The following is a 26,504-nucleotide window of genomic DNA, read 5'->3' on the forward strand; positions in this document are numbered from 1 at the left end:
GTTAATTTTTTGTATTTTTAGTAGAGACGGGGTCTTGTCATGTTGCCCAGGCTGGTCTTGAACTCCTAGGCTTAAGCAATCCACCTGCCTTGGCCTCCCAAAGTGCTGGGATTATAGGTATGAGCCACCACAGGATAACTTTGAAACATGCCTGTTTTCTGTGCGTGAAATAATACCACCATATTTGTGTACTAAAAGGAGGCATTTCTTTTAAAATATGAATATCGGCTGGGTGCGGTGGCTCACACCTGTAATCCCAGCACTTTGGGAGGCCGAGGTGGGAGGATCACGAGGTCAGGAGTTTGAGACCATCCTGGCTAACACGGTGACACCCTGTCTCTACTAAAAATATAAAAAATTAGCTGGGCGTGGTGGCATGTGCCTGTAGTCCCAGCTACTTGGGAGGTTGAGGCAGGAGAATCGCTTGAAGCTGGGAGGCGGAGGTTGCAGTGAACCAAGATCACACTGCTGTACTCCAGCCTGGGCAACACAGTGTGAGACTCTGTCTTGAAAAGAAAAAAAAAAAAAAAAAGGTATAAATATATATATATATATATATATATATTTAGCACATTGTGATATGCAATTACATTTTTGTTTTGAGTTGATTTAACATGTCCTCTGTTTGAGCTGAGAACCAGGCCTGGATGAAATGGGAGTTTGATGTAATGCTGTGAAGATAGGGTAAGGTACAGATTAGGCACCTAGAGGAAAAAATAGGAGATTAAAAGACAAATCCTACATACTTGCGTATCTTAATTCTGTTTAAGGTTGGTTAACTTCCTAGTTACCCTATTCTGAAATACCACAATTATTCCTTTCTACTAAGCAGTATGCCCTACTTCACCCAAAAAATCTATTTCTGGAGAGCATCTTTTGATACATGCATTTAATGAGTGCCTGCTGTATGCTAGGCAGTGTGTCAGGTATTGGGGTCATGAAGTTAGATGATGTGAAACAATCTGAAAGAGGGTGACCCCTCACCTACACCAGCAAGTGCCTTCCAGTGCCACAGGTGCTAGGGGAGAGTAATTTGCTATGCTTTTTGATATTCCAGACATATGGAAGCCTTTCAGATTGCTTTAGAATGCTTTCCTAAAGCTTTAATTATTGTAAAGGTAATGATTTTCAAAATATTACATTCACTTTAAAGCAAACAGGAATATATAATGTGCATGCATTTTTAAGATAAAATGTGAGACTTCAAAGAAATTTCTCCTGTGACTAAGTTTTCCCACAGCCCTATAACCTCTGCAATTAGGGGTCATTTCAAGGTGTGTGCATGTGTGGGGGCTATGGAAGAGGATCTGAGTAGATCTGAACAGAAGGATCAGTTCCCTCTGATTGAGGAGTGAATGAATTGGAAGATGGGCTCTGGAAAGATTGCCTAGAGAAGGTGACTATAGTGAAATCTGAAGGGTAAAGAAGTTTAGATTATAGACATCAAAAACATTTTTTTTCAACGTACATTTGTATATCCATCTAACTGTATTTTATATTTTTTCTAAAATAAAGAAAAAATAACCACTTCCATAATAATAATTTTAAGATTTTTTTGTGTGTGTTCATGGAAAAAAATCCATAAATTCTAGATTCAAAGTGAAATAATAGTTAACAGCTTTTGGGTGTCCACAACTCAGAAAGATAGCAGTGGTGCACAAATACGTACTCTTGTGTTCTGCAAAAAGTATATTCATTTTGCCATGGGTAGAAAGTTAAAGGTGGCTGGGCACGGTGGTGGCTCATGCCTGTAATCCTAGCACTTTGGGAGGCTGAGGTGGGTGTACTGCTTGAGCACAGGAGTTGGAGACCAGCTTGGACAACATGGTGAAACCCTGACTCTACAAAAAGGATGAAAATAAGCTGGGTGTGGTGCATACCTTTAGTCCCAGCTACTTCAGAGACTGAGGCAGATGGATTGCTTGAGATAGGGAAGACAAGGCTGCAATGAGCTGTGATTAGACCACTGCACTCCAGCCTGGGTAACAGAGCGAGACACTGTCTCAAAAAAAAAGAAAAGAAAAGAAAAAAAAAAGAAAGTTACAACTTTATTCATAGTTTACTCTGCTGTGCAAAAACTAATTTGATCTCGCTTAAAAGCCTTCTTAGCTGGGCACGGTGGGTCACGCCTGTAATCCTAGCACTTTGGGAGGCCAAGGTGGGTGGATCACCTGGGGTCACAAGTTCGAGACCAGCCTGACTAACATGGTGAAACCCCGTCTCTGCTAAAAATACAAAAAATTAGCCGGGCATGGTGGCATGCGCCTGTAAACCCAGCTACTTGGGAGGCTGAGGCAGGAGAATCACTTGAACCTGGGAAGTGGAGGTTGCAGTGAGCCGAGATCGCACCACTGCACTCCAGCCTAGGTGACAGAGTGAGACTCCCTCTCAAAAAAAACAAAAACAAAAACAAAAACAAAAAAGCCAACCAAAAAAACAAAGCAACAACAACAACAACAAACTTTGTACTTTGGTGGGAGTAAAAGCCTTCTCCATCAGGGGGTGAAACTAAATGTAATCCAGTCTGGCAAATTTACTCTGAGATAATAATTTAAACTGTTCCTTGATGTTCCCCCCAGATTTCTGTCTGTTTCCTCTTGCTCCTCTCTAAGAAGTCTGCAGGGATGGGTGGGCAGCACAGGACCCTAGGAGATACACTCTTCTGAGATCATGCTGGTGGCTGCACTGGCTGGTCTGGTCCCCATCATGTGTCTTGTGCTATTGCAATATGAAGTTGGTTCTGTTTCCATAGCTTTATCAGTGCCCAGTGACAACTTGGTCTTTGGACCCATCATGATCGTTGCTGGCACTGCCAATGTTCTCTGCTATTTAACTTCATGCTTTTATTTTGCTGCATGAGGAGTGCAAGCCTGGCAGCTGAAGAGCATGGAATAGTCTTGGGGAGGCTGAGTGCTGCCATCCCAATCCACCTCTGCCCTTTTTCTACTTAGCCGCCTCTCTAAATGAATGCTTAATGCCTATTTAGTGTACATCTGGGTTCCTGTAAAGGGGACACCCAGGTTATGAACCCCACAAAGGCAGTTTATACCAAGAGTATAAACATGGTATACATTCTGCTAAGGTGAATAAGTACTAGCTGTGTTTTGTATGCAAAGAAGAGTGTACACAGAGTGGGCTTAGAAAGTCAGTAGACAGGCCGGGCGCAGTGGCTCATGCCTGTTTGGGAGGCCGAGGTGGGTGGATTGCCTGAGGCCAGGAGTTCAAGGCCAGCCTGGCCAACATGGTGAAACCCCGTCTCTACTAAAAATACAAAAAATTAGCCAGGTGTGGTGGCGGGCACCTGTAGTCCCCTGGGAGGCTGAGGCAGGAGAATCGCTTGAACCTGGCGAGTGGAGGTTGCAGTGAGCTGAGATCGCACCATTGCACTCCAGCCTGGGCAACAAGAGCGAAACTCCATCTCAAATAAAATAAAATTAAATAAAATTAAATAAAATTAAAATTAAAAAAATGAGTCAGTAGACAGTTGTGGGTTAGCTACGATGAGGCCACCCTTGTGTGAGTCACTGATTCCTGGTTCTGCTGGCCAGTGTGTCTTTATGAGACCACCGGAGACCATGCTAAGCTATTGCTGCATGGTGACCATCCTTCCCATGTTGCCTCATTGTCATCTGAATGAATGAGTTTATACCTGTATCCTTATTAAATTTAGGCCAGGGCAACTACGTTTAATTAACACATGCACTTGATCTGATCATTGGCGTGCAAAGCACTGTACTTACCGCCTATCACCCTGTGGAAAGAGGGTCTGATTATTCATTGTCCTGGCCACTTATATGCCTCAGACCAGTCCTTTGACTGCCTGCCTTTCTCTTTCTTCCCCATCTTCCTTGTACTCACTGCATCTTTGTTGATTTGAGGACATATTTTTGGGCTGCCTGGCCCAGGGTCAAAATTATGAATTGTAACTGGTTCTGATTCTGGGATTGCTATGTTGTGGTCTTACCCTAGTTACAGCGAGGATAGTGAAACTAATATCAGCATAACCTGTAAGTGAAAGGAATCCTAGAATTTTGGAACTACATGGATACCTGGAAGCTACCTACTCAAGTTTTCCCATATAATACCTTCATTTAATATATCAAGAAAGAATTCAGGGGAGCTAGTGACCCTGTAACAGTGATGATCATAATTTCAGCTTTTCAATTCAGGGCAGAATATGTTGTAGAACTCAGCTACACTGCCACGTTGCCTTTTATCTGTTGAATAATTTTACTGGGTTTTTACAGTATTTGTTTTCTTTACAGATATCACTTGTTCCATGAAGATCACTTGGTATATTTTAGTTCTATTAGTTTTTATATTTTTGATCATCCTTACTATCCACAAAATACTTGAAGGCCACAGAAGAGTGAAGAAGTGGCAGAGTAAGTATAATCCCTGTAGTGCCAAGGAACTCCTGATCTCTTCTATGGATTTAATTTCCTTTTTAGTTCAATTTAGCATTTCTTGTGCACCTACTGTGAATAAGTGGCGATTCTTGGTAACCCAAGGAATAAAAACACAGATAAAACACAGTTCCAGCATGCAAGGAGCTTCATTCATCTTTCTTCTACTCGGGCAAGTGAGTAGGAGAGGAAGAAAGACTGGGTGAATAGGAAGAAGCTGATGGGCTGGACATTGAGCAGGGCTTAGTGGAAGTGAGGGCAGAGAGAGAGAGAAGAACAGGAAGTGGGGATAAAGAATTTCAGGCTGAGCGCGGTGACTCATGCCTATAATCCCAGCACTTTGGGAGGCCGAGGCAGGCGGATCACCTGAGGTCAGGAGATTGAGACCAGCCTGGCCAACATGGTGAAACCCCATCTCTACTAAAAATACAAAAATTAGCAGGGCATGGTGGCACAAGCCTATAATCTCAGCTACTCGGGAGGCTGAGGCACAAGAATAGCTTGAACCCAGGACGTGGAGGTTGCAGTGAGCTGAGATCGCGCCACTGCACTCCAGCCTGGGCAACGGAGCAAGACCCAGTCGCAAAAACAAGAATTTCAGAGTTGGAGATCTTGAGCAGAGTGGCTGTAGGTGACAGGTGTGAGGCAGTCAATCTTTAATAAGCATGGGGGTATCAGATTTTTGGTAGGGCAGAGCTAAAAGAAATGAGAAATTAGGAATTAGGACAGTAGGAGCGATGTTAAAAATATTTAATAACTCGTATGACCTAGGCACGCACCTGTCAGGATGGACGTTGGTTGTAAATTACTGGTATGATGCTACTGGTGTGTACCCATGCAAATACTGGCTCTACTGGCATGTCCCCATGCATAAAATGGATGACCATCAGACCCAATGGACAATTCATAATATGAGTAGCTGGTCTCTTAAAGACAGTGCAAAATGTATCACTATAAGAATAGGCACTAATAATAAATGGATTAATGTTAGAGTCCTAGTACTACCACTTACTAGCTATGTGACATTAAGCAAGTTATTTAAATTATGTGGGCATCCCTTACCTCCTCTGTAAAACAAGGATAATCACCACTACCACACAGGGTTGAGGTAAGGAAATACAGAGATTACTTACGAAGTTTACCACAGTGTCTAGTGCATCATTAGTTTTCATTAAGGGACAGTAGTATTGTGGTGGTTGTATGATTTCCCAAGGCTCTTTCCTCTTTACCAGGCAAGGCTGTGTTAGCCATTTCAGTAGGCAGAACAAGTGTTTGCCTCTAGGTTTCAGTAAAGTTGCAATTAATTCTTTTGACTATTTGTTGCAGATACTTTTGAGAGCAGTTTCATATCAAGTGTTCTCATTGATACCTTAGTAATAAAGCCCTTTGTGCAGTGGTTAATAACATAATCAATACTGTTTATTTGTAGAATAACCGTTTTCAGAGCATTTTCACTAGATTCTTGAAGTATGTAAACAGGATGTATGCTATTTTTATTTTGTAGATAAAAATCCCCTGAGACTCAGAGAGGTTAAGTGTTTATCCAAAGCTGTACAGCTAGTAAAATGTCAGAACTAAGATGTAGGGTATTTAGTTTTGAAAATTCTATTATTTAAAGTAAATGTGTGTTATTTATAAATAGTGTATAGTTCTGAGTTTATTGACCCATTTTCCCATATGAAAAGCTATACGCAAAGAGAGAGAGAAGTGAGCTAGAAAAAATGTCTAGAAGGACACCATTAGTGGGGAGTCAAATGAAATTCTTACAAATATCTGCCCAAATGACAGACTTAGTGATTTTCTTTTTCTTTTTTTTTTTTTTTTTTTTGAGACGGAGTCTCGCTCTGTCACCCAGGCTGGAGTGCAGTGGCGCAATCTCGGCTCACTGCAAGCTCCGCCTCCCGGGTTCACGCCTGAGTTGCTGGGACTACAGGCGCCCGCCGCCACCACTCCCGGCTAATTTTTTTGTATTTTTAGTAGAGACGGGGTTTCACCGTGGTCTCGATCTCCTGACCTCGTGATCCGCCCGCCTCGGCCTCCTAAAGTGCTGGGATTACAAGCGTGAGCCACTGCGCCCAGCCTCAGAATTAGTGATTTTCAAAGGCTTGCAAATCTAAGCATACAAAGTAATAAAAAATATCACACTACTTAGGACAATAAATGTTACTGAATATTAAATGTACATTAAATATTCTTCAAATCATATCTATGTATAAAATAAGATAAATAATATACTTTTCTGTGTATAAGAGCTGTCGCTTTTCTTCTTTTTTTTTTTTTTTTGAGATGGAGTCTCACTCTTTCGCTCAGGTTGGCGTGCAGTGGCATGATCTTGGCTCACTACAAGCTCCACCTCCTGGGTTCAAGCGATTCTTTTGCCTCAGCCTCCCGAGTAGCTGGGACTACAGGCATGCTCCACCACGCCCGGCTAATTTTTGTATTTTTTAGTAGAGATGGGGTTTCATCACATTGGCCAGGCTGGGTTCCAACTCCTGACCTCGTGATCCGCCTGCCTTGGCCTCCCAAAGTGCTGGGATTACAGGCATGAGCCACCGTACCTGGCCATGAATGGCTCCATTCTTTTTGGTAATCCCTTGAACCAACATGGGGAATATATGTTAACAATGTGCTTGTTTATCATCTAAATACTTCATTTCTTTTCTGGGAATAGGTCATAGAGAAAAACCTACATCTGTTCTCTTAAGAGGAAGTGATTCAGAGAAACTGAGAGCATTGAATGTGCAGGTTATTTCAGGTAAGTTCTGTGGCATGTAAACAAAACAGCACTCAGGAAATTCCAAAGCTGCATGGTTTCACTACAGAGTAAACTCAAGATCTGAGATCTGAGCTTGTGTAAATTAGCCTTGTATCTGGAATAACAGAGCTGTGGGCAAATGAAAACCAGTTTAAGATGTCTTATTATCAGAGGACAGTAACAATCTAAACTATCTCCTTAAATAATGGAAAGTTTGCTTAATTGGCAAGAAGAAATTCATGTGAGTAGGCAGAGGAGAGAAAGCAATAGGGATAAACCTTAGATTTATTTTTAAATGAGACAAGATACCATTATTCCCCAGAATTGCAAGAAGTAATTGCAGAGTGGGCATGGCTTTCGCTGGAGCCCTCACTTAGCAGAAGGTGTCGTTGTGTAAAGAGAACTTCTAATAGCCCCAATTAAAAAGCCCCCTGTCCTCTCCTGAGAAACAGAAATGGAATAAGGGAATTCTAATTAGAGCAGTGATGGGGGCTGTTAGCACAGACGTTGTGGTTCAATCTCTTTCTTCTAATTGTGAAGCCTCCTTTTGGATTCAAGCTGTCAAATCACGTTAAAAAGAGAAAGAGGGAGAATGTGACATGGACAAAGGCCTCTTCTTCAGCAGAGAGAGATAATATCCTTGACAGTGAAGGCCGGGCGCGGTGGCTCACGCTTGTAATCCCAGCACTTTGGAAGGCCGAGGCGGGCGAATCACGAGGTCAGGAGATCGAGACCACGGTGAAACCCCGTCTCTACTAAAAATACAAAAAAAATTAGCCGGGCATGGTGGCGGGCGCCTGTAGTCCCAGCTACTCGGAGAGGCTGAGGCAGGAGAATGGCGTGAACCCGGGAGGCGGAGCTTGCAGTGAGCTGAGATTGCGCCACTGCACTCCAGCCTGGGCGACAGAGCGAGACTCCGTCTCAAAAAAAAAAAAGAAAAATATGCTTGACCGTGAAAACCACAGAATTATGAGTGCTGTTACCACAGCTCCTTGTACACAGCCAGCGAGCAGGCGCCTTCGTACTTTGTGAGAAGTTAGAAAAAAAAAAAGGAAGCTTCAAGTCTGGCGTGTAAACAGTTTTCAAAAATGGGAGGATGCCGAACAAACCTCCAGTCCCCCACCCTACAGCTGCATCAGTAGCGACATAGAGATTTGCAGCACATTTCATTGGGGACTTTGTTCACTGGGGGCTTTTGTTAGCCATTTAAATTAGCAGATACACAGAACCCTAGCTTCAGTGCACATAAGGAGCTCAAATACTTTAAAAATTTAGGCTTTCTACCCAGCATTAGCAGTGAAATTATTAAGCTATGACTGATAATAAGCGTTAGCTAAATAATCATTTGACACCAGTTAAATGTGGGGTAAGTTGGTGGAAATTTTGTCCAGTCAATGAAAATCTTGTTTGATTAATAAATTAAAAGCCATAATGTTGTTTTAAATGGCAAAATTAATTTTTAAAAGGAGAAAATGGCATTTTCCCCTGTGCTCCCCTCTTACTCAGTACGTGTATCCAAATATGAGGAATGTTTTAACACAGTTCTGTGGGGCTTTTTGGTCAACTTAGGAATTCTGGTCGTTTCTGTTTTCAAGTCGTAATTTTGTGCACTGCAGTCTTGTCTGAGAAAAAGTCCATAGTTCCCCTGTCAACCCATATAGTCGAGGGAATCACAAATTTTAAGTACTAGCTAACCACAAGACTAACCTCATAAAGTTGTATTTATGAGCCTGTGACTTTCATCCACCAAAGAAACCTGTCTTAGCCATCCTTTCCCTTTAATAGCTCTCACTAAAAATCCTCTGGCTTTATTACCAGGTATATAATATTAATGTTTAGTGTAGGTCAAGGGGTGATGGCCTTTTTAAAAACCAAGAACCCTTTTGAGGCTTAGCATCTTAAAGAGAGAAAGAGGCAGACTCTTTCTTATTTATATTCCTTTAACCTAAATGCAATCTTTTCCTTCCCTATTATAAGTTGCTTTTCTGAGAGAGAAATGGAAAGGAAATCACGTCTCCCTTGAGTGCCGTTTTTAAGGCCTCTCTTTGTAGTGATGGATTATAGGCAGCAGTGAGAATGTAGGGAAAAATGTGTCAGCATGGTTCTCTGGAGATGCAGTAACAGGGGTAGAAAAAAAAATATAGTTCAAAGCAGTGGTGACTGTGTGTCACATTCAGCAGAAGCAGCTTGTCGTCGACACTAGCCACACATTCCAGGATGTCTCTCCATTTGTTCATGCATTTAAAAGCGAGTATTGTTACACACACACACAGAGAGAGAGAGAGAGAGAAAAAGAGAGAAAGAGAGAGGGAGAGATAAATGGGCTCGTACCTCCAAAAGAAGCTTATTCATCCTACAAGAGAGAAATAAGGAGAGATTACCAGGATGCAGGCACCACACTGTGCCTGGCACATTCTAGGGGCACGGTGGACACTGATGGAATAAATGCATCCTGCTGCTGTAGAAAGAGATGTCAAACCGAATCAAATCCCCATCTTTTATATGTCTCAAATATTTTCCTCCTTGCTTTGAGAAGCGTGAGAGCTTATGTTTCCTGGCTGGGCATTAATCTACTTTCCATCTTATTCATTTAACTATCATCTTCACACAGGTGATCTCTGTCTTATTTATCTGTGGATTGTTGTTGCTAGCATAATATCTGGCACTATAAAAGCTTATTAAATCTCGCAAACCCTAAAGGGAAATGAGTATAGAGTAAAAAGAGCGGATGAGCAAGAAATGAGTCTGAGGGATTGGGAAATATGACAACAAATAAAGAGACAGAGTAATTACAGGGCATAGAATTCCACTTTATTAAAGAAGGCATAGCACGCTTTGTAGAAGGGCTATGGATATCAAAGAATCATAAAAAACATTGACTGTCTTGAAGAAGGGATTTTGAAAAACATGCAAAAGTAACTCTAGGCCAAGTGTGGTGGCCCACGCCTGTAATCCCAGCACTTTAGGAGGCCGAGGTGGGAGGATCACCTGAGTCCGGGAGTTCAAGACCAGCCTGGGCAACATAGTGAAACCCCATCTCTACAAAAAACAAACAGAATTAGCCAGGTGTGGTGGCACATGCTTATGGTCCCTGCTACTCAGGAGGATGAGGTGGGAGGATTGCTTAAGCCTGGAAAGTCGAGGCTGCAGTGAGCCACAGTCACGCCACTGCTCTCTAGACTGGATAACAGAGCAAGACTGTGTCTCAAAAAAAGTAACTTTAAAATGTACCCACAGAAACAGTGCTTAATGGGTTGACCATGTTGAGAAACCAAAGCCAGGGGCAGGAGGAGTGGATTAGAATCTGAATCGTTGGATGCAAATGATAGAAGCCCACTTGACTGACTGCAGAGAGGACATTTATTGGAAAACTAGTAGGTAGCCCATAGAAACCACAGGCAGGCTGGGGAATCTGAGCATGGAAAATAAACAGGCATTAAGGTGGGGGAGGGCAGGAAACCAAAAATACAGCCCAAGCTGCATGTCGGGAGTGGTTTGGTGAGAATGCTCCTGCTGGTGTCACCCCCCTCTGAACTGTTGGGGCCACTCCTATGACTACCCTGCAGCTTTGCATCTCTCCTCAGGATTGCAAACTCCAAGGAGGAGTATGAGGGGAGGCCATACAGCGGCACTCCAGGTGCCAGGAAGCAGGGAGAGGGGATAATATCTGCTCTTCTGGCTTTCTGCATACTTGTCATCACCCCTGATATGTCCACATGCTGGACTGCCAAATAAATATCGACAACATCAGGTTTCCGGGATCAGAGTTTCCATCCACTCCTGCTGCATGGGTCAGTGAAAAGTTCATTTCATATCTCTCCTATATGTCCATCAAAAAGAGTGAAATCCTTAAAACTTGAAATTCTTCACCATTGGACTAGTCAGGATTCTCTAGAGGGACAAAACTAATAGGATAGTTAAATGATAGTTATTCATTTAACTATCATCTTCACACAGGTGATCTCTGTCGTATTTATCTGTGGATTGTTGTTGCTAGCATAATATCTGGCACTATAAAAGCTTATTAAATCTCGCAAACCCTAAAGGGAAATGAGTATAGAGTAAAAAGAGCAGATGAGCCAGAAATGAGTCTGAGGGATTGGGAAATATGACAACAAATAAAGAGACAGAGTAATTACAGGGCATAGAATTCCACTTTATTAAAGAAGGCATAGCACGCTTTGTAGAAGGGCTATGGATATCAAAGAATCATAAAAAACATTGACTGTCTTGAAGAAGGGATTTTGAAAACTATGCAAAAGTAACTCTAGGCCGAGTCTTTATAAAGAGGAGTTTATTAAGGAGTATTGACTCACATGATCAGAAGGTGGGGTCCTACAATAGGCCATCTGCAAGCTGAGGAGTAAGGAAGCCAGTCTGAGTCCCAAAGCTGAAGAACATTGGAATCCAATGTTCCAAGGCAGGAAGCATCCAGCACGGAGAAAGATGGAGTCCAGAAGACTTAGTCAGTCTAATCTTTCCACGTTCTTCCGCCTGCTTTTATTCTGGCCTCCATGGCTGCTGATTAGATGGTGCCCACTCAGATTGAGGGTGGATCTGCCTTTCCCAATCCGCTGACTCAAATGTTAACCTCCTTTGGCTACACCTTCACAGACACATCCAGGAACAATACTTTGCATCCTTCAGTGCAGTCAAGTTGACACTCGATATTAACCATTACAACCATTAAGTATTTAACCAATATTTATTGAATACGGACTATGGGCCAGCCATTATACTAAGTGTTGGTGATACAATGGCACATACCATAGGCACAGTCCCTGCCTTTATAGAGCTTCCAGCATAGTTAAGGAGAGTCTACTTGTGGTTGACATAGGAGAAGGGAAACTAATATCTCATTAAGCACCTTCCGTATGTTCTGTACTTTCATGCATATCATTTCATTTGATTTCAAAAGAATCCATTTTTTTCCTGATGAGAAAACTGAAGATAAGGGAGTTTAAGTAACTGATTCATAGCTGGTTTCTAACAGAGCCAGGGTTCAAACTCAGTTCTGTCCAACTGATGCACTTTCCAGCACGCCAGTGAACTGGGGGACTGGGGGTTCAAGCCACGGATCAAAAGTCTTCCTGCTCTTTTGCATTTAACACTGGAAACTGAGACGAAACATTTTCTCTATATAAGGTCCTAAGAGCTTGTGTATGACAGTGTGAGTCATCCTCATTGTGGCATTGGCTGAAATTTTCTTGCAGTTAATGTGGGTGGGTTCTGAGGGAACATTAAGCAAAAGAACACAGAGTTTTATTGTGAAAGAGAATTACTAAATGTCAAAAGGAAGTGGATGACCCCATAATTTATATTACACCAAAATAAAACTAATGGCAATGTAAAATTATAATTTGCAACATGTTTATGGCCAGTATAATAAAGACTAAGCAGGTTTTAACTTCCTGCAGATGAGAAGATAAATTACTGGTGCCAGATGTCCTGCAACCAAGCAAGATAACATGAAAATTTAATTTTTACTTGCTTAACTATCTTATTTATGACTCTTAAAATACAGATTTAGGTTCATAAAACAGGAAAGGTTACAGCCATCTGCTTGGTTACAGAATGGATCAAAGTGAAGAGGATGATTCTTTTTGCAGGAAGAAATTCACAAATGTGAAGAATCTATAGGCGGAATAGGATGATTTATCCTAGTTATTCATTGAATGCCTTTATGTGACAGGCATTTATGCCAGGTCAGGAAGAATTGATGGTAAAACATGTGCACATAAACATCTCCTTCATCTTAATATAGATTGTCCCTGCCTGAACCATCCCGCCTCTCCTGCCACCCTCTACAAACCTGCTCCCCTCCCACCTTGACATTGTCTCGTTAGCTCCCATCCTTCCCATCTGATCTTGGCTTAATTAACGAAGTTGTTTCAGACCTCCTGGACTAGGTCGATTCTCCTTATTACACACCCTCATAACACCGTACATCTTTCTTTGCAGCAACAATCACTGTTGCTATTTTACGTTTTTGTGTTATTGTGCTTTGTGTTATTATTTGATTAGTGTTTCTCCCATGAGCCAGTTGGCTCTTTGAGGTCAAGGACACTAACTGATGATACTCATCACTTCATCCCCAGCTCATAGCATAATGCATATATATGGGCACGTCGTAGGTACCCAATAAATATTTGCCAAATAAATACAACTCTACATTGACTGTGTTGAAAGAATGGCTGCTGCTGTCTTACAAAAGCCTTTCAAATGCTTTCACCTCTAACTTATAACTTTTGATTATGCCTATCCAAAATAATAAAAAGAAAATGGTTAAACGCTTCATCGGTTTTATCCTTTGGAGTATTAAAGATATCTGCAGTGTGAATTAACCAGAAACTGAATCAGTGGCTCAGAATATTGGCAGCTGTCAGTTCAAGATTTTTTTTTATTTTTTAGTTAATCTGAAAAATTTTGCAGTCATTTATTTTCCATCCTCATTTTATTTTCACATTGACTAGACTTGGAGCAGATGACTAGTTTTAGGATCATTGTTAATAACAGATGGAGCTTTGAACATGGGAGGAAGTTGGCACCTTGGATAACAGAAATCTATTTTAAGCGGCCGTAATTGGTTCTGTTAGCCCTAAAAGGCTACTCGCTATCTTGGGCTTACAGAAAACTGTCAATGTTTTTATGTGATGAAAAGGTCAGAATGATGTATAGCAATATTGAAGTTCTGCATTTCTCTGGTAATAAGGGGACTGGAAGGTTTTTTGAAGCCAGGTCACAGAACTGAATAAGAATCACTAAAACATCAGAAAATTTTCACAGCTGTCTTGACCTAAGTAATCTATGAAGATTAACCTGAATTCCTTCATTTTTGGAGAAGCTCTTGTGAGGAAACCCAAGTACTTTGTGGATAACAGTTTAGACATTTATTACCATAGTTTCCATGAAGAGTCATGATGGCTGCATCTCCCAAAGTGTGATGGAGAAAAGAAGGAGCTAGGGGCATCATTTCCAAGGTCAGCTACCCATAGGCCTCCCCTGCTGAATATATATGGCTCCTACTAAATTCTGTGCATGCCCCCTGGGAGGGCTTAAAAAGATGCTGGTGAAAATATTTTTTGTGCTTGATAGTGCTTTCTATTTTTCCAAGTATAATATACCAAAATTCACAGTTCTCATCTCATTTTATCCTTACCTTTATTTTCCTCCTTTTAGCCTCAAGGCAGCCACACTAGCTTTGCAAAAGCCACAGGGAAGTGATCTTGGTTGTGCAGGTGTCAGTCCCCACTGCCAAAACTTTGAATGGAATGTGTGGGGCAAGGCCAGGACTCTGTCAGGATTGGCTGCTTGGCCACTGCTGCCCACAAGGCTGCACAGGTGCCTCATGACGGTAAATCTATCTGGTCCAGTGCTTCCCTTTAGGCCTGGGGACTTAGCCTCCTGCAATGGCAGCACATCAAGAAGGATCCATTGTATAATGCAGTTCACACCAACAGGTTTATAAAACCTCAAGGCCAGTGCATTAATCCATAAAGAATGATACAATTGAGAGAAATACAGATCAAACACTTCTGACAGCAAACGTGCATTTTCTCTCCCAAGACAGATCCATGTGGGAAGTCAAATCACAGGAAAGAGTTGTTGGTTAGGTCTTAAAATGCATTCCCTTGCCAGTCCAGGTGCAGTGGCTCACACCTGTAATCCAACATTTCAGGAGCCTGAGGTGGGAGGATCCCTTGAGCCTGGGAGGTGAAGGCTGCAATGAGATGTGATTGTGCCTCTGCACTCCAGCCTAGGTGACAGAGCGAGACCCTGTCTCAAAAGAAAAAAAAATGCATTCCTTGGCAGACAGCTTGAGACCTTTCTCCCTATTTTAGGGGTAGCCTGACAAGCTCATTTAACAGAAAGGTTCTAACATTTAACTAGCTGTGAATTGGGGAAAATTTTTTGAAGATGAATTTATGTGTCTGTGCGCTGATCATGTGCTGATTTTATAGATTAAAATCAGAGGACCATTTTATTTTTCTTACTCCCCAAATCATGGGTGGCCCTCTAGAATTGCTCCTTGAACTGCCTGAACCCATACCCTCTTACTGAGAAAAATGAGGCACAGAGGCGTTAAATGATATTCTTTTGATCATTCAGCCCATATTTGTTGAGTACCTATTATGTGTCTAAGGTAGGTTCTAGGGAATAAAACAGTGCCCAAAATACAATCTTTGTGCTCAAGGAGGCACACAAATGAGTAATTACAACAAAGTTGGGTAACGTCTCTGTTTGGGAAGTGGAGGGCACAGAGGGACATATACTGTGTGATCACCTAACCCTATTTACTCCTTCTTGTTTTTTTTTAAAAGTTACTTTTGGCTTTCCAATTTAGTAACCGTGTAAAATGCAGTTTACATGGTTATTATCTCCAAAACTACTTATCTTATCTCATCTCCAAAACTACTGAGTAGTATCTTATCTCCAAAACTACTGAACAAGTAGTTTTGGAGATAAGAGCATAAAAAAAATGGTTGGGGCACATTCCCTTAGCAGTCAAGAGAGGCTGGCTAGGATGAGGAAGTTTTAGATGTGCCTTCATGGTGGGAGATGGACCTTGTCTTTGACATGAAAATCATCAGGACCAAAGTAAGAAAAACACCTTGCAAGTTTCCATTACTCAGTGGGAATCAAAAGTTACTTGGGAAAGATGAGTTGAGGTTAGATACCAGATGTCATGGATATAAAGCACCTTTGAAAAGTGATAGAAATCATTTTCTAAAAGAAGAAAAAGAAGAAGCATCCGAGGGCTGCCTGGGCATGGTCAGGGATAGTGTGATAGGGGCTTTATTTGAGAGCATAAGGCATGGAGTTTTATTTTTAATCAGTTTCTACTCCTGAAAATCCATTCTGTTCACTAGATTCAGCCAGGTCAAAATTCAGACTGGGATTTTAAAATATTTTTTTAAGTCTCTTTGAAGTTTATGAAAAGAAGTCATAGAAATGTTTGTTTCAGAGATTTGACATATTCATGAAAAGACTGCCGTGAAGTTTTAAAATATTTCTGACTGTTCCTACTGCCTTAACTAGTGTTGGTGAATTAAAATTATTTGAAAGAAATTGTATTTCTTAAGAAGAACTAGAAAAAATTTCCACCCATTTTAGCTATTCTGAAGAAGGCATTAAAATGACATATGGCCTACCTTTTTGCCTTTTAATCAATTTTTAGAAGTTTTGCTATTACCATATAAGTTACATGACTTTGGATACTGAAAGAAATTGAAGATAATGCCCCACTAGAGAATTACTTTAGACTAGGCAATCATTTTGACAGGCAATCGCTTTCTGTTGTAAATTACAGTTATATTTTATGCTATAAATACCAGCAAACACCAGCCAAACCAGCAGTTTGGCTTTTCAACCAAAAGAACTCTGTTAATTTCCTTGGATAATTATTTAGTTTCATGAATAGGCTCTTTTGATATCTTAACCTTCATAAAGAACGATCTCAGCTGGGCCCAGTGGCTCAAGCCTGTAATCCTAGCATTTTGGAAGGCCGAGGTGGGCGAATCACTTGAGGCCAGGAGTTTGAGACCAGCCTGGCCAACATGGTGAAACCCCATCTCTACTAAAAATACAAAAATTATCTGGTGTGGTGGTGCATGCTTGTAGTCCCAGCTTCTCAGGAGGCTGAAGCAGGAGAATTGCTTGAACTTGGGAGGTGGAGCCTGCAGTGAACCAAGATCGTGCCACTGCACTCCAGCCTGGGCCACAGAGCCAGACTCTGTCTCAAACAAGAACAAAAACAACAACAACAAAAGAACAATGTCAAATGTTAAATTGTGGGTTATAAGATGCTTTGATATTTGCGTGGTAAATTCATTCTGAAGCTTTAATGTGCATCAGAATCAATTTGGATGTCTATAAAAATCCGGGCTCCTAAGCTTCTATGAAGAGAGATTCTTAATTCAATATATCTGCAACATGCATTCTAAATAACTACCTCTGTTGATTTTCAGGCCAAGGGTCTGTGGATCACTGTACTTACTAGCTTTCTGTTGTTGTGTAACCAATTACCACACACTTAGTGGCTTAAAACAGCACACACTTATTATCTCACAGTTTCTGTTGGTCAGATATCTGTGCATGGCTTAACTGGATCTTCTGCTTAGGGTCTCATAGGCTGAAATCAAGATGTCAGCTGGACTGTATTCCCATCTGGATGCTATGCATCTACGCTCACTTGGGTTATGGGAAGAATTCTTTTATTGCTGTGTACTGAGGGCCTTGGCGTCTTCCTGGCTGTCCACTGGAGGCCGCCCTCAGGTCCCAGAGGCCACTTGGCAGTCACCACCAGGAGTCCCTCTCCATAGGCATTTCACAGCATGGCAGTTTGCTTTTTTTTTTTTTTGAGACAGAGTCTAGCTCTGTCACCAGGCTGGAGTGCAGTGGCATGATCTTGGCTCACTGCAACTTCCACCTCCCGAGTGAGTTGAAGCGATTCTCCTGCCTCAGCCTCCCAAGTAACTGAGATTACAGGCACACGCCACCACGCCCAGCTAATTTTCTTATTTTTAGTAGAGACGGGGTTTCACCATGTTGGCCAGGATGGTCTCCATCTCCTGACCTCGGGTGATCCTCCTTCAAAAAGTAACAGGAAGAGAAGTTCACAGGAGAATGTAACCAATCTCTAAGACATAGGTATTTCCAATGGTATTTAAACTGTTGCAAGACCAAAGATATTTCCTAATTCTATTTTTGAAATAAACATTATTAATAATATTCAAATCCAAGAAAGGTTGAGTCTAAAATGAAATCAGCCTGGATGCAGTGGCTCATGCCTGTAATCCCAGGGCTTTGCAAGGCTGAGGCAGGAGGATTGCTTGAGCCCAGGAGTTTGAGGCTGCAGTGAGCCATGATGGCACCACTATACTCCAGCCTGGGTGACAGTGCAAGAGCTTGTCTCAAAAAAAAAAAAAGGAAAGAAAGAAAAAATAAATAAATCATTGAGAAATCTTACTTGTGTATATCCATGCAAAAATCCTAAATAAAACATTAGCAATCCAGTAGCACAGTTTAAAAATAACACACACACACACACACACACACACACACACACACACACTCCTGCCTGATCAAGGGGGCCTATTCCAGGAATTACAGGACAGTTTAGCATTAGAAAACCTGTTACTCATCATCATATTTATAGATGTAAAGAGATAAATGGTTGGTTATACTAAAAATGCATTTGACAAAATACAATGCATTTTTCATTAAAACTTCTAATAAAAATAAGACAAATATATACTTCCTTAACATGATAAAATGATAAAATATATTTCTCTCAAACAAACAAAAAACCCCAGAAATATGTTTAATAGGGAAACACTAAAAGCGTGCCCTGCCAAGCCAGAAATTTTCCAGGTTGTCCACTACTGCCATTTTATCTACCATTGTATTGGAAGTACTAGTCAACACAGTTAGTTAAGCGATCAGAAATATAAAGTTTCAAAATTGGAAAGAATAGGTAAAATGATCACTTATTTTGCAGATGATACAATTGCGTACCTGGAAAACTTAAGATAATTCCCTAAAAAAAAGTCATAAAAAAGAAAAATTCAGTAAGGGACAGGGTACAAAAATATTTTAAAAATCAATAGGATCTACCTATTTAAACAACAGGTAGATCATTGAGAAATCTTACTTGTGTATATCCATGCAAAATCCTAAATAAAACATTAGCAATCCAGTAGCACAGTTTAAACAATAACCAGTTAGAGGATACACTGCATTTAAAACAATCGTAAATAGATAAAGTAACTAGGAAGAAACTTAATAAGAAATTTGCAAGATCTTTCTGAAGAAAACTTCAGTAAAATGCTGCTGAGTGACATAAACATGACTTGAATAATGGAAAAGTGTATCATGTTCTTGAAGAGGAAGATGAATATATAAAGATGCTAATTCTTCCTAAGTAAATAAAAATAATATCTTTTGAAATAAAAAGTTCATTTCAATATCCCTATGAAAAGTAAACTGTGAGTAATAGCCAGAAAAAAATTGAAATAGAAGAATAGAGGAGAGATACTCATTACATCAAGGTACTGGATTACTAACTGACTGGTATTGGGATGACTGAATACTAATTTAGGACAAGTTAACTTAATCAAGATCTCACACTCACATTAGGGTGACTTTTAAATGGATCAATGATTTTAATTTAAACATTAAACTATAAAAGTAATAGAAGAATCAATGCTACGACCCATTTATAATTGCAAAATTGGTCTTTCTAATCATGACACAAAACTCAGAGAAGAGACTCATCAAATTGACTATGTGGAAAAAAATGTACACAGCAAAAAAACTATCACAAGCTAAGATAAAAGACCAACAACTAATGGGCAAAATTATTTGCAGTTTATCGAGTAAGCAACTAATTCTGTAGTAAATAAGGAGTTTCTAATAATTGAAAAACAGACCACAATCCAGTAGGCAAATGGTGAAGGGTAAGACTGGACCGCCTACAGAAAAGGAAATACAAGTGGCTGGTGCTTACACACGTGAAAGGCTGCTCAGGCTCATTCAGAATAAATTCTTCCAAAAACAGTTTTTTGTGTGTGAGCCTACTATGTGCCAAGAATATTGACCTTCTGGATATAGAAGGCAGTGAATCCCTCCCCACTACTCCTCAGAAAAAAAAAAAAAAAAAAAAAAAGAAAGCAAGAGGCAGGGAATGGTGGCTCATGCCTGTAATCCCAGCACTTTGGGAGGCCGAGGCGGGTGGATCACTTGAGGTCAGGAGTTTGAGACCAGCCTGGCCCACATGGTGAAACGCCGTCTCTACTAAAAATACAAAAATTAGCCAGGTGTGGTGGCGCACACCTGTGATCCCAGCTACTTAGGAGGCTGAGACAGAATTGCTTGAACCCAGGAGGCAGAGGTTGCAGTGAGCTGAGATCGCATCATTGCACTCTAGCCTGGGTGACAGAGTGAGACTCTGTCTCAAAAAAAAAAAAAAAAAAAAAATTCCCAGAGAAGTTTCAACAGTATTTCTGTACCAGTGTTTGATCATCTTCATGGACAAGAAGCATCATTTTCTTGAATACACTAAATCTCCCTTTCTGATTTCTCTTCTTAAGTAGCAACCACCCAAACTTCTCTTTAAATTGTAGGTCACTTCGGCTGGGCACGGTGGCTCACACCTGTAATCCCAGCACTTTGGGAGGCCGAGGTGGGTGGATCACCTCAGGTCGGGAGTTCCAGACCAGCCTGATCAACATGGAGAAACCCCGTCTCTAATAAAAATACAAAATAAGCCGGGCATGGTGGTGCATGCCTGTAATCCCAGCTACTCGGGAGGCTGAGGCAGGAGGATCACTTGAACCCAGGAGGCAGAGGTTGTGGTAAGCCAAGATGGCACCATTGCACTCCAGGCTGGGCAACAAGAGCGAAACTCCGTCTTAAAAAAAAAAAAAATTGTAGGTCACCTCAATTTCACCTGTGTTCAGGGTTTTGTATCAAAAGTAGAGATGTCTATGAAACAAAAACTCAATTCTCAATATAAAAGCTAGAAAAACAAGACCGTGGATCTTAGAGGAATGAACGAGATGCCATAATGTAGGAAATAGAGTTTCATCTTCCACCTCAAAGTCGGCTGAGGATAATATTAGAAGAATTTTATAAAATCACACAGTCACGAGCAGGAACACAGATTAGAATTCATCTAATTTGTAATTTGCTTCTTGGTAAAATTGTCCCTGAGATCAAAGACATCATTAATATTCTCCTTAGGGACATATTTCAACAAAATGTGATAGAATAAAATGTTTGCAGTCAGTTTCCAAACTAAGATTCTTTGCTTGCTACTTGACACTGGACTTTAAATTTGTTCTCTACGTTGTCTTCCTTAAGTATGCTTCAGGTCTTTGTGCCCAGGACATAGGGTGAGGAGTTGAGAGAAATGGATGAAAGGTGTTAGAGAGGTAGGCAGGAAAATTAGTGAGGGTAGAAAGTCCCAAAATCCTTTCTAGAGGTAAGCATGGTTCTCTTACTACACTTACTGCATTAGGATAAGCATGTGTCTTTTTGCTGTTTGCTTCATATAGACTAAAACAGTTCTCCTTCTTAAATAGCAGAGACCACGCAGAGGCTGCCTTTGGATGAAGTCCAGGAAGTGCTTCCCCCAATACCAGAACTATAAGTTACTTCCACAGTGCATCAGTGAGGTCAATATACACGGTGAGCGATGATTTGGCTTTATCGACTTTATTCATTATAAACACAGATAGATTCAAGGATGCACAGTTGATCCCAAACTCCATTTCTGTCTGGTAGGAGGTAGAAAATGATGAATTTGCAAAGTCAGTTCATATGAATTAGATGACATGAAATAAAATGACTATTTTCTCTAAGATCTAGGAAGGATCAGTAGATGGATCTCTTAGTCTGTTAAACTAATCTCTTAGTCTTTTAAACTGCTCCTGAGATGTTAGCTTATCCCTTGGCCCTGTTTTTCCTGGAGTTGAGCTATAACTTAGTTAGACTATGAGAAAATAGAGAATGAGATGTGTAAAGCAAATTGCCTCCTCCCCAATTATTGAAATAAAAACTTCTCTAAATGTAACATCTGATAATCTAAATTAATGCATATTGATTTCCATGTATTTAAGTCTAAAAGTATGGTCAAAATTGTTGAAATTTTTTTATTCATTCATCAAATCTTTCTTAAGTAGCAATCATGTTAAAGGCACTAGGAATAGCCATTGTAGGGGGTATAAAAATTATAACAGGGAAGGGGAGGGAAACTAGCATTTATTAGCATCCCCCTTATTGTGCTTTGTGGTAATTGGTTATATCATTTACTCTTCAGAATACGTGGGTGGTTATCAGTCAAGGTCCTATCAGGAAATTGATATTGTACTCAAATTGAATAATTTGAGATGAGTTTAATGAAGGGCATATTAAGCTAGAGTGTGGGAAAAACGAAAGGGGAGAATGCAGCACCCTGAGACTAGGAATAGTGGGGCCCTGCTACTGTCTTTAAGACTAAAGGGGAAAGAAACCCAGAGAGACAGAGACAGAGACAGACATGCATGCATGTACACACACACACACACACACACACACACACACACACACGCAGTGTGTGAAGAGGGCTGTCCAACAGGAGCTGTGACATTTGGTCAAGGGACACTATAGCCTGGGGTCACCCCGAAAAGAGAGAATAACTATGCTAACTTTGGGAGCTCTTTTACACTGTTGGTAGGAAGAGTATAGCCACTACAGAAAACAGTAGGAGATTTCTCAAAAAACTTAAAATAGAACTACTGTTCCATTCAGCAATCCCACTACTGGGTATCTACCCAAAGGAAAATAAATCAGCTCAGGGTGTGGTGGCTCACACCTGTAATCTCAGCACTTTGGGAGGCTGAGGGGGGCAGGTTGCTGGAGCTCAGGGGTTCGAGACCAGCCTGAGCAACATGGTGAAACCCTGTCTCTACAAAAAATACAAAAATTAGCCAGGTGTGGTGACATGTGCCTGAAATCCCAGCTGCTGGGGAGGCTGAGGCAGGAGGATCACTTGAGCCTGGGAAGTTGAGGCTGCAGTGAGCTGTGTTCATGCCACGCCACTGTGCTCTAGCTTGGGAGACAAAGTGAGACCATGTCTAAAAAAAAAAAAAGAAAGAAACAGAAAAAGAAAATAAATCACTATAGCAAAGGGATACCTATACTCACATGTTTATTGTAGCACTAGTCACAATAGCAAAGATATGGAATGGACCTAAGTGCCCATCAACAGGTGAATGGATAAACAAATGTGGTGCATATCTACAATGAAATATTTGCTGTAAAAAATGAAATCATGCCATATGCAGCAACTTGGATGGGACTGGAGGTCATTATCTCAAGTGAAGTAAGCCACGGACAAAAAGGCAAATATCACATGTTCTCCACTTGTAGGTGAGAGCTAAAAAAATTGATCACATGGAGGTAGAGTGGAAAGATAGAGAACAGAGACTGGGAAAGGTAAGTTGTGGGGAGAGGATGAAGGGAAATGGATTAAAGGGTACAAATGTACAGTTAGGTAGAAGGAATACATTGAATGTCTGAAAGCATAGTAGCGTGACTATAATTACACAAAAATGTATTGTACTTGGGTGACAGATACCCTAAGTATTCTGACTTGATCACTAATCACTATGCATTATATACATAGAACAAAAGTTAACAGGTACCCCATAAATTTGTACAAACAAACCCCAACTTTGCCATCCTCTCTTCCTCTAATGTGCTAGTACTCTCCCATTGACCAAACCCAGCCAGAGCCAGAGGGCACTGGAGCCCAGTGGAGGCAGTTATGTAAGTTGGCCTCCCAGGGCATCAAGTAGGGTGGAAATGAGTGGAGGGCAGATTGGGAGAGGCAGCCAAAGGGATCCAGCGTAGATGGCGCAATACGCCAAACTGAAACTAAGTGCCAAGGATCTGTCTGTGTTCAAGGTTAAAGAGAGGCAGGTCTTAGTACTTTGGGTCTCAGTGCAACCAGGATCTGCTGTTGGCTCAGCAGCATATAGTGTAGTCATATGATTGTGTCAATGAAATATTACTGGAAATTATTACGCTTGAGACCTCTCATTCTGGTTGTTCGTTCTGGGATGCTTATCTTTGCATCTGAAGAGTTCCTTTTTCTTTGTTCATTCGCCAAATGATTTTTGACCACTTACTGTATGTTGAGAATCCTACTCATTGGCGAAAACAACAATATAGTCAATGGAGGAGTCAGATTAGAGAAGCCCTAATTCCAATAAAGACCCAAGTAACATGATAGAGGTGTTCACATGGGAAGAGAGGGACTTGGGGAGCATGATAGAGAGACTCCTCCTTCAGAGGACATGATGCCTAGCCTTTAGATGTTCAATAAGGATTTGTTAAGTAAATGAATAAATCCCAATTTCTATGTCTCTGTGTTAGAATCATGGAATGTTATAATTGAAAGAAGCTGGCATGAACATTTACACTTTCATTTGACAGATAAAGAAAATAAACCAAACATGCTGTAGCAGCAGAGGTTAGAGGAGACTCTAGGTTTCCTTGGTCCTAGGCTGGGAAGTTTGTTATCACTGAGCACATTGTCTTCTTAGGGATATAACGGGGGGTGCCATGGCGTAACACAGAATCAGCCCTGGGGTCACCCTGAAAAGAGAGAATAACTGTCCCAACTTTGGGAACTCTTATACACTGCTGGTAGGAACGTAAACTAGTATAGCCACTACAGAAAACGGTATGGAGATTTCTCAAAAAACTAAAAATAGAACTACTGTTCCATTTAGCAATCCCACTACTGGGTATCTACCCAAAGGAAAAGAAGTCATGGAAGGGTGTGGTGGCTCACGCCTGTAATCCCAGCACTTTGGGAGGCTGAGGCGGTCAGGTTGCCCTGAAAGAGCCTTGAGTCAGAGACTTGAGGACAGTTTTTGGTGGTCTTATAAGGCATAGTTTTAATAAATGGTTTTAAAATTGTTTTCTACCAGTTCTAATTCAAGTAACACTTAACAAAATTTTTGTGTGAATAATATTTTCTTGCTTTTATTTAAATCTTCAGAATATCCCTGGGCAACTTGGACTGAGCCCTCTGAAGAATACTCATAATTTTATTTTGCGTACGAGTAGACTGGAAAATGTTTGTGTCCAGCCGAGGATGCACAGTTGGAAAGCAGGAGGAATGCTGACTGGTTGATGAAAACTGGCTTAAGAGCATTCATTCGACCCATGAGATCAAGGGAACAAGAGTGTTTGCAAGAAGCCATTATGAGTCATGGAAAAAAAGATGATGAAACCCATGGAAACAGCAAGAGAATTCCCACTCTCTCTCTTCTTAAAAAAAAATCTATCATTATACAGCACGGAATGGAGTCAAGATTTTAATTTTGAGGAACCAAAAACAGGATCAAATGTGAAAACCCTTTCTTTTATTGGGCCACATTGTAGATGCTGATTTGATAATTTTTTCCTATGCAGATAGATTATTTTTATTTCACAGATTATTTAAGAGGGTCTGGTTGTTTGTTTATATGTTTGTTTGCATTTATGAATCTTGCTGCCTTTTGGCACCAGGATGTTTTTAAAAAAATTCAAAGAGGCCGGGTGCGGTGGCTCATGCCTGTAATCCCAGCAATTTGGGAGCCTGAGGTGGGAGGATCATGAGGTCAAGAGATCGAGACCATCCTGGCCAACATGGTGAAACCCTGTCTCTACTAAAAATACAAAAATTAGCTGGGTGTGGTGGTGCGCGCCTGTAGTCCCAGCTCCTCAGGAGGCTGAGGCAGGAGAATCGCTTGAACCTGGAAGGCAGAGTTTGCAGTGAACCAAGATCACGCCACTGCATTCCAGCCTGGCGCAGAGCAAGACTCTGTCTCAAAAAAAAAAAAAAAAAAAAATCAAAGATACCAAAATAAAACAAATTTAAATAAAATACTTAAGTACTTAAATCTAATAGCAAAATGTTTCCTTTGATTCTTTTGGCTTTCATATTTGTTATAGCCATTATTAATGTCAAGCATAATTATAGTTATTAATGACAATAAAAAAGCACATATAGACAAGAGGGCAGCTCTTAACATTAAAATATAAAAATGCTTTTCCAGAGTTAAGGTGGAACTTAATCTCCTGGCCATCATTATATGGTTACAATTGCTTATCTGAGTTGATTTACAGGGTTAACTGCAGGGTCAGATTTAATAATCAGTGATGGGGTTGAGGACATGCTGCCCAAAAATATGGCACCTTGGCAAATTGAATTTTTTAAGCTGAAGGATTTGAGAAAATGGCAAATTTCAAGTGGAAATATTACTCTGACCTTCCTTTGCCACCTTTCTCCCCGGAAGCAGGTAATAAAACCTTTGCTGACCTTCCTCTAAAACACATCATAGGACCTTCATGTGAGAGGTGCTCTTCCTCTATCCACAGAGGAAAGGCGGTTCCCTGTCTCCCAAGACACAGAGACACAGAGGAGAATCTGAACAAACGGGTTCTGCTAAGTTTCCCTCCATCTATTCCTATTAGATCTAGTACTCTTTTTGCCTGATCATATTTCTGCAAGTCTCTCTCCATTCTTCATCAAACCTACTACTAAAAACACTCAAGTGTAACTGTTTCCTCTGATCTTCACTTCCTAAGGATGGCCCTTGTGTTACGTAGAACTTGTTTAAATAAATCACTATGTTTTTCTCTGGTTAATCTTTTATTATAGAGGATTCAACTCTGAATTTAAAAGGGTAGAAGGAAAAGATATTTTCCCCTTCCTACATAAGCAATCTAACAGGCGTGAATATTGCAGCACACAGAGGTTTTTTTTTTCTGATATTCGATTATTTTTTTCTCTAGATCACAAATTG

The 26,504-nt window shown here is 40.7% G+C and overlaps 1 protein-coding gene across 5 annotated transcripts in view; it reads left to right on the forward strand.

Annotated features, from left to right (window-relative positions):
• TMEM156 (transmembrane protein 156) overlaps positions 1-26,458 on the forward strand; it is a 214,070-nt gene extending 187,612 nt beyond the window's left edge. For 2 of the 5 annotated variants that reach the window (XM_058430285.1, XM_058430286.1), the window contains 3 exons: positions 4,266-4,385; positions 7,078-7,161; positions 10,746-10,937. In XM_058430285.1, coding sequence (XP_058286268.1) covers positions 4,266-4,385; positions 7,078-7,161; positions 10,746-10,825 — 284 coding nt within the window. In that variant the 3' untranslated portion in view covers positions 10,826-10,937. Of the gene's footprint in view, positions 1-4,265; positions 4,386-7,077; positions 7,162-10,745; positions 10,938-21,245; positions 21,352-24,712 lie in introns of those variants that run through there. The other 3 variants (XM_032135535.2, XM_032135536.2, XM_058430284.1) reach the window with 3 other exon arrangements.
• The last annotated feature ends 46 nt before the right edge of the window (positions 26,459-26,504 follow it).

This window comes from Hylobates moloch, unplaced genomic scaffold, assembly GCF_009828535.3.
Source record: "Hylobates moloch isolate HMO894 unplaced genomic scaffold, HMol_V3 SCAFFOLD_17, whole genome shotgun sequence".
NCBI classification, from domain to species: Eukaryota; Metazoa; Chordata; class Mammalia; order Primates; family Hylobatidae; genus Hylobates; species Hylobates moloch.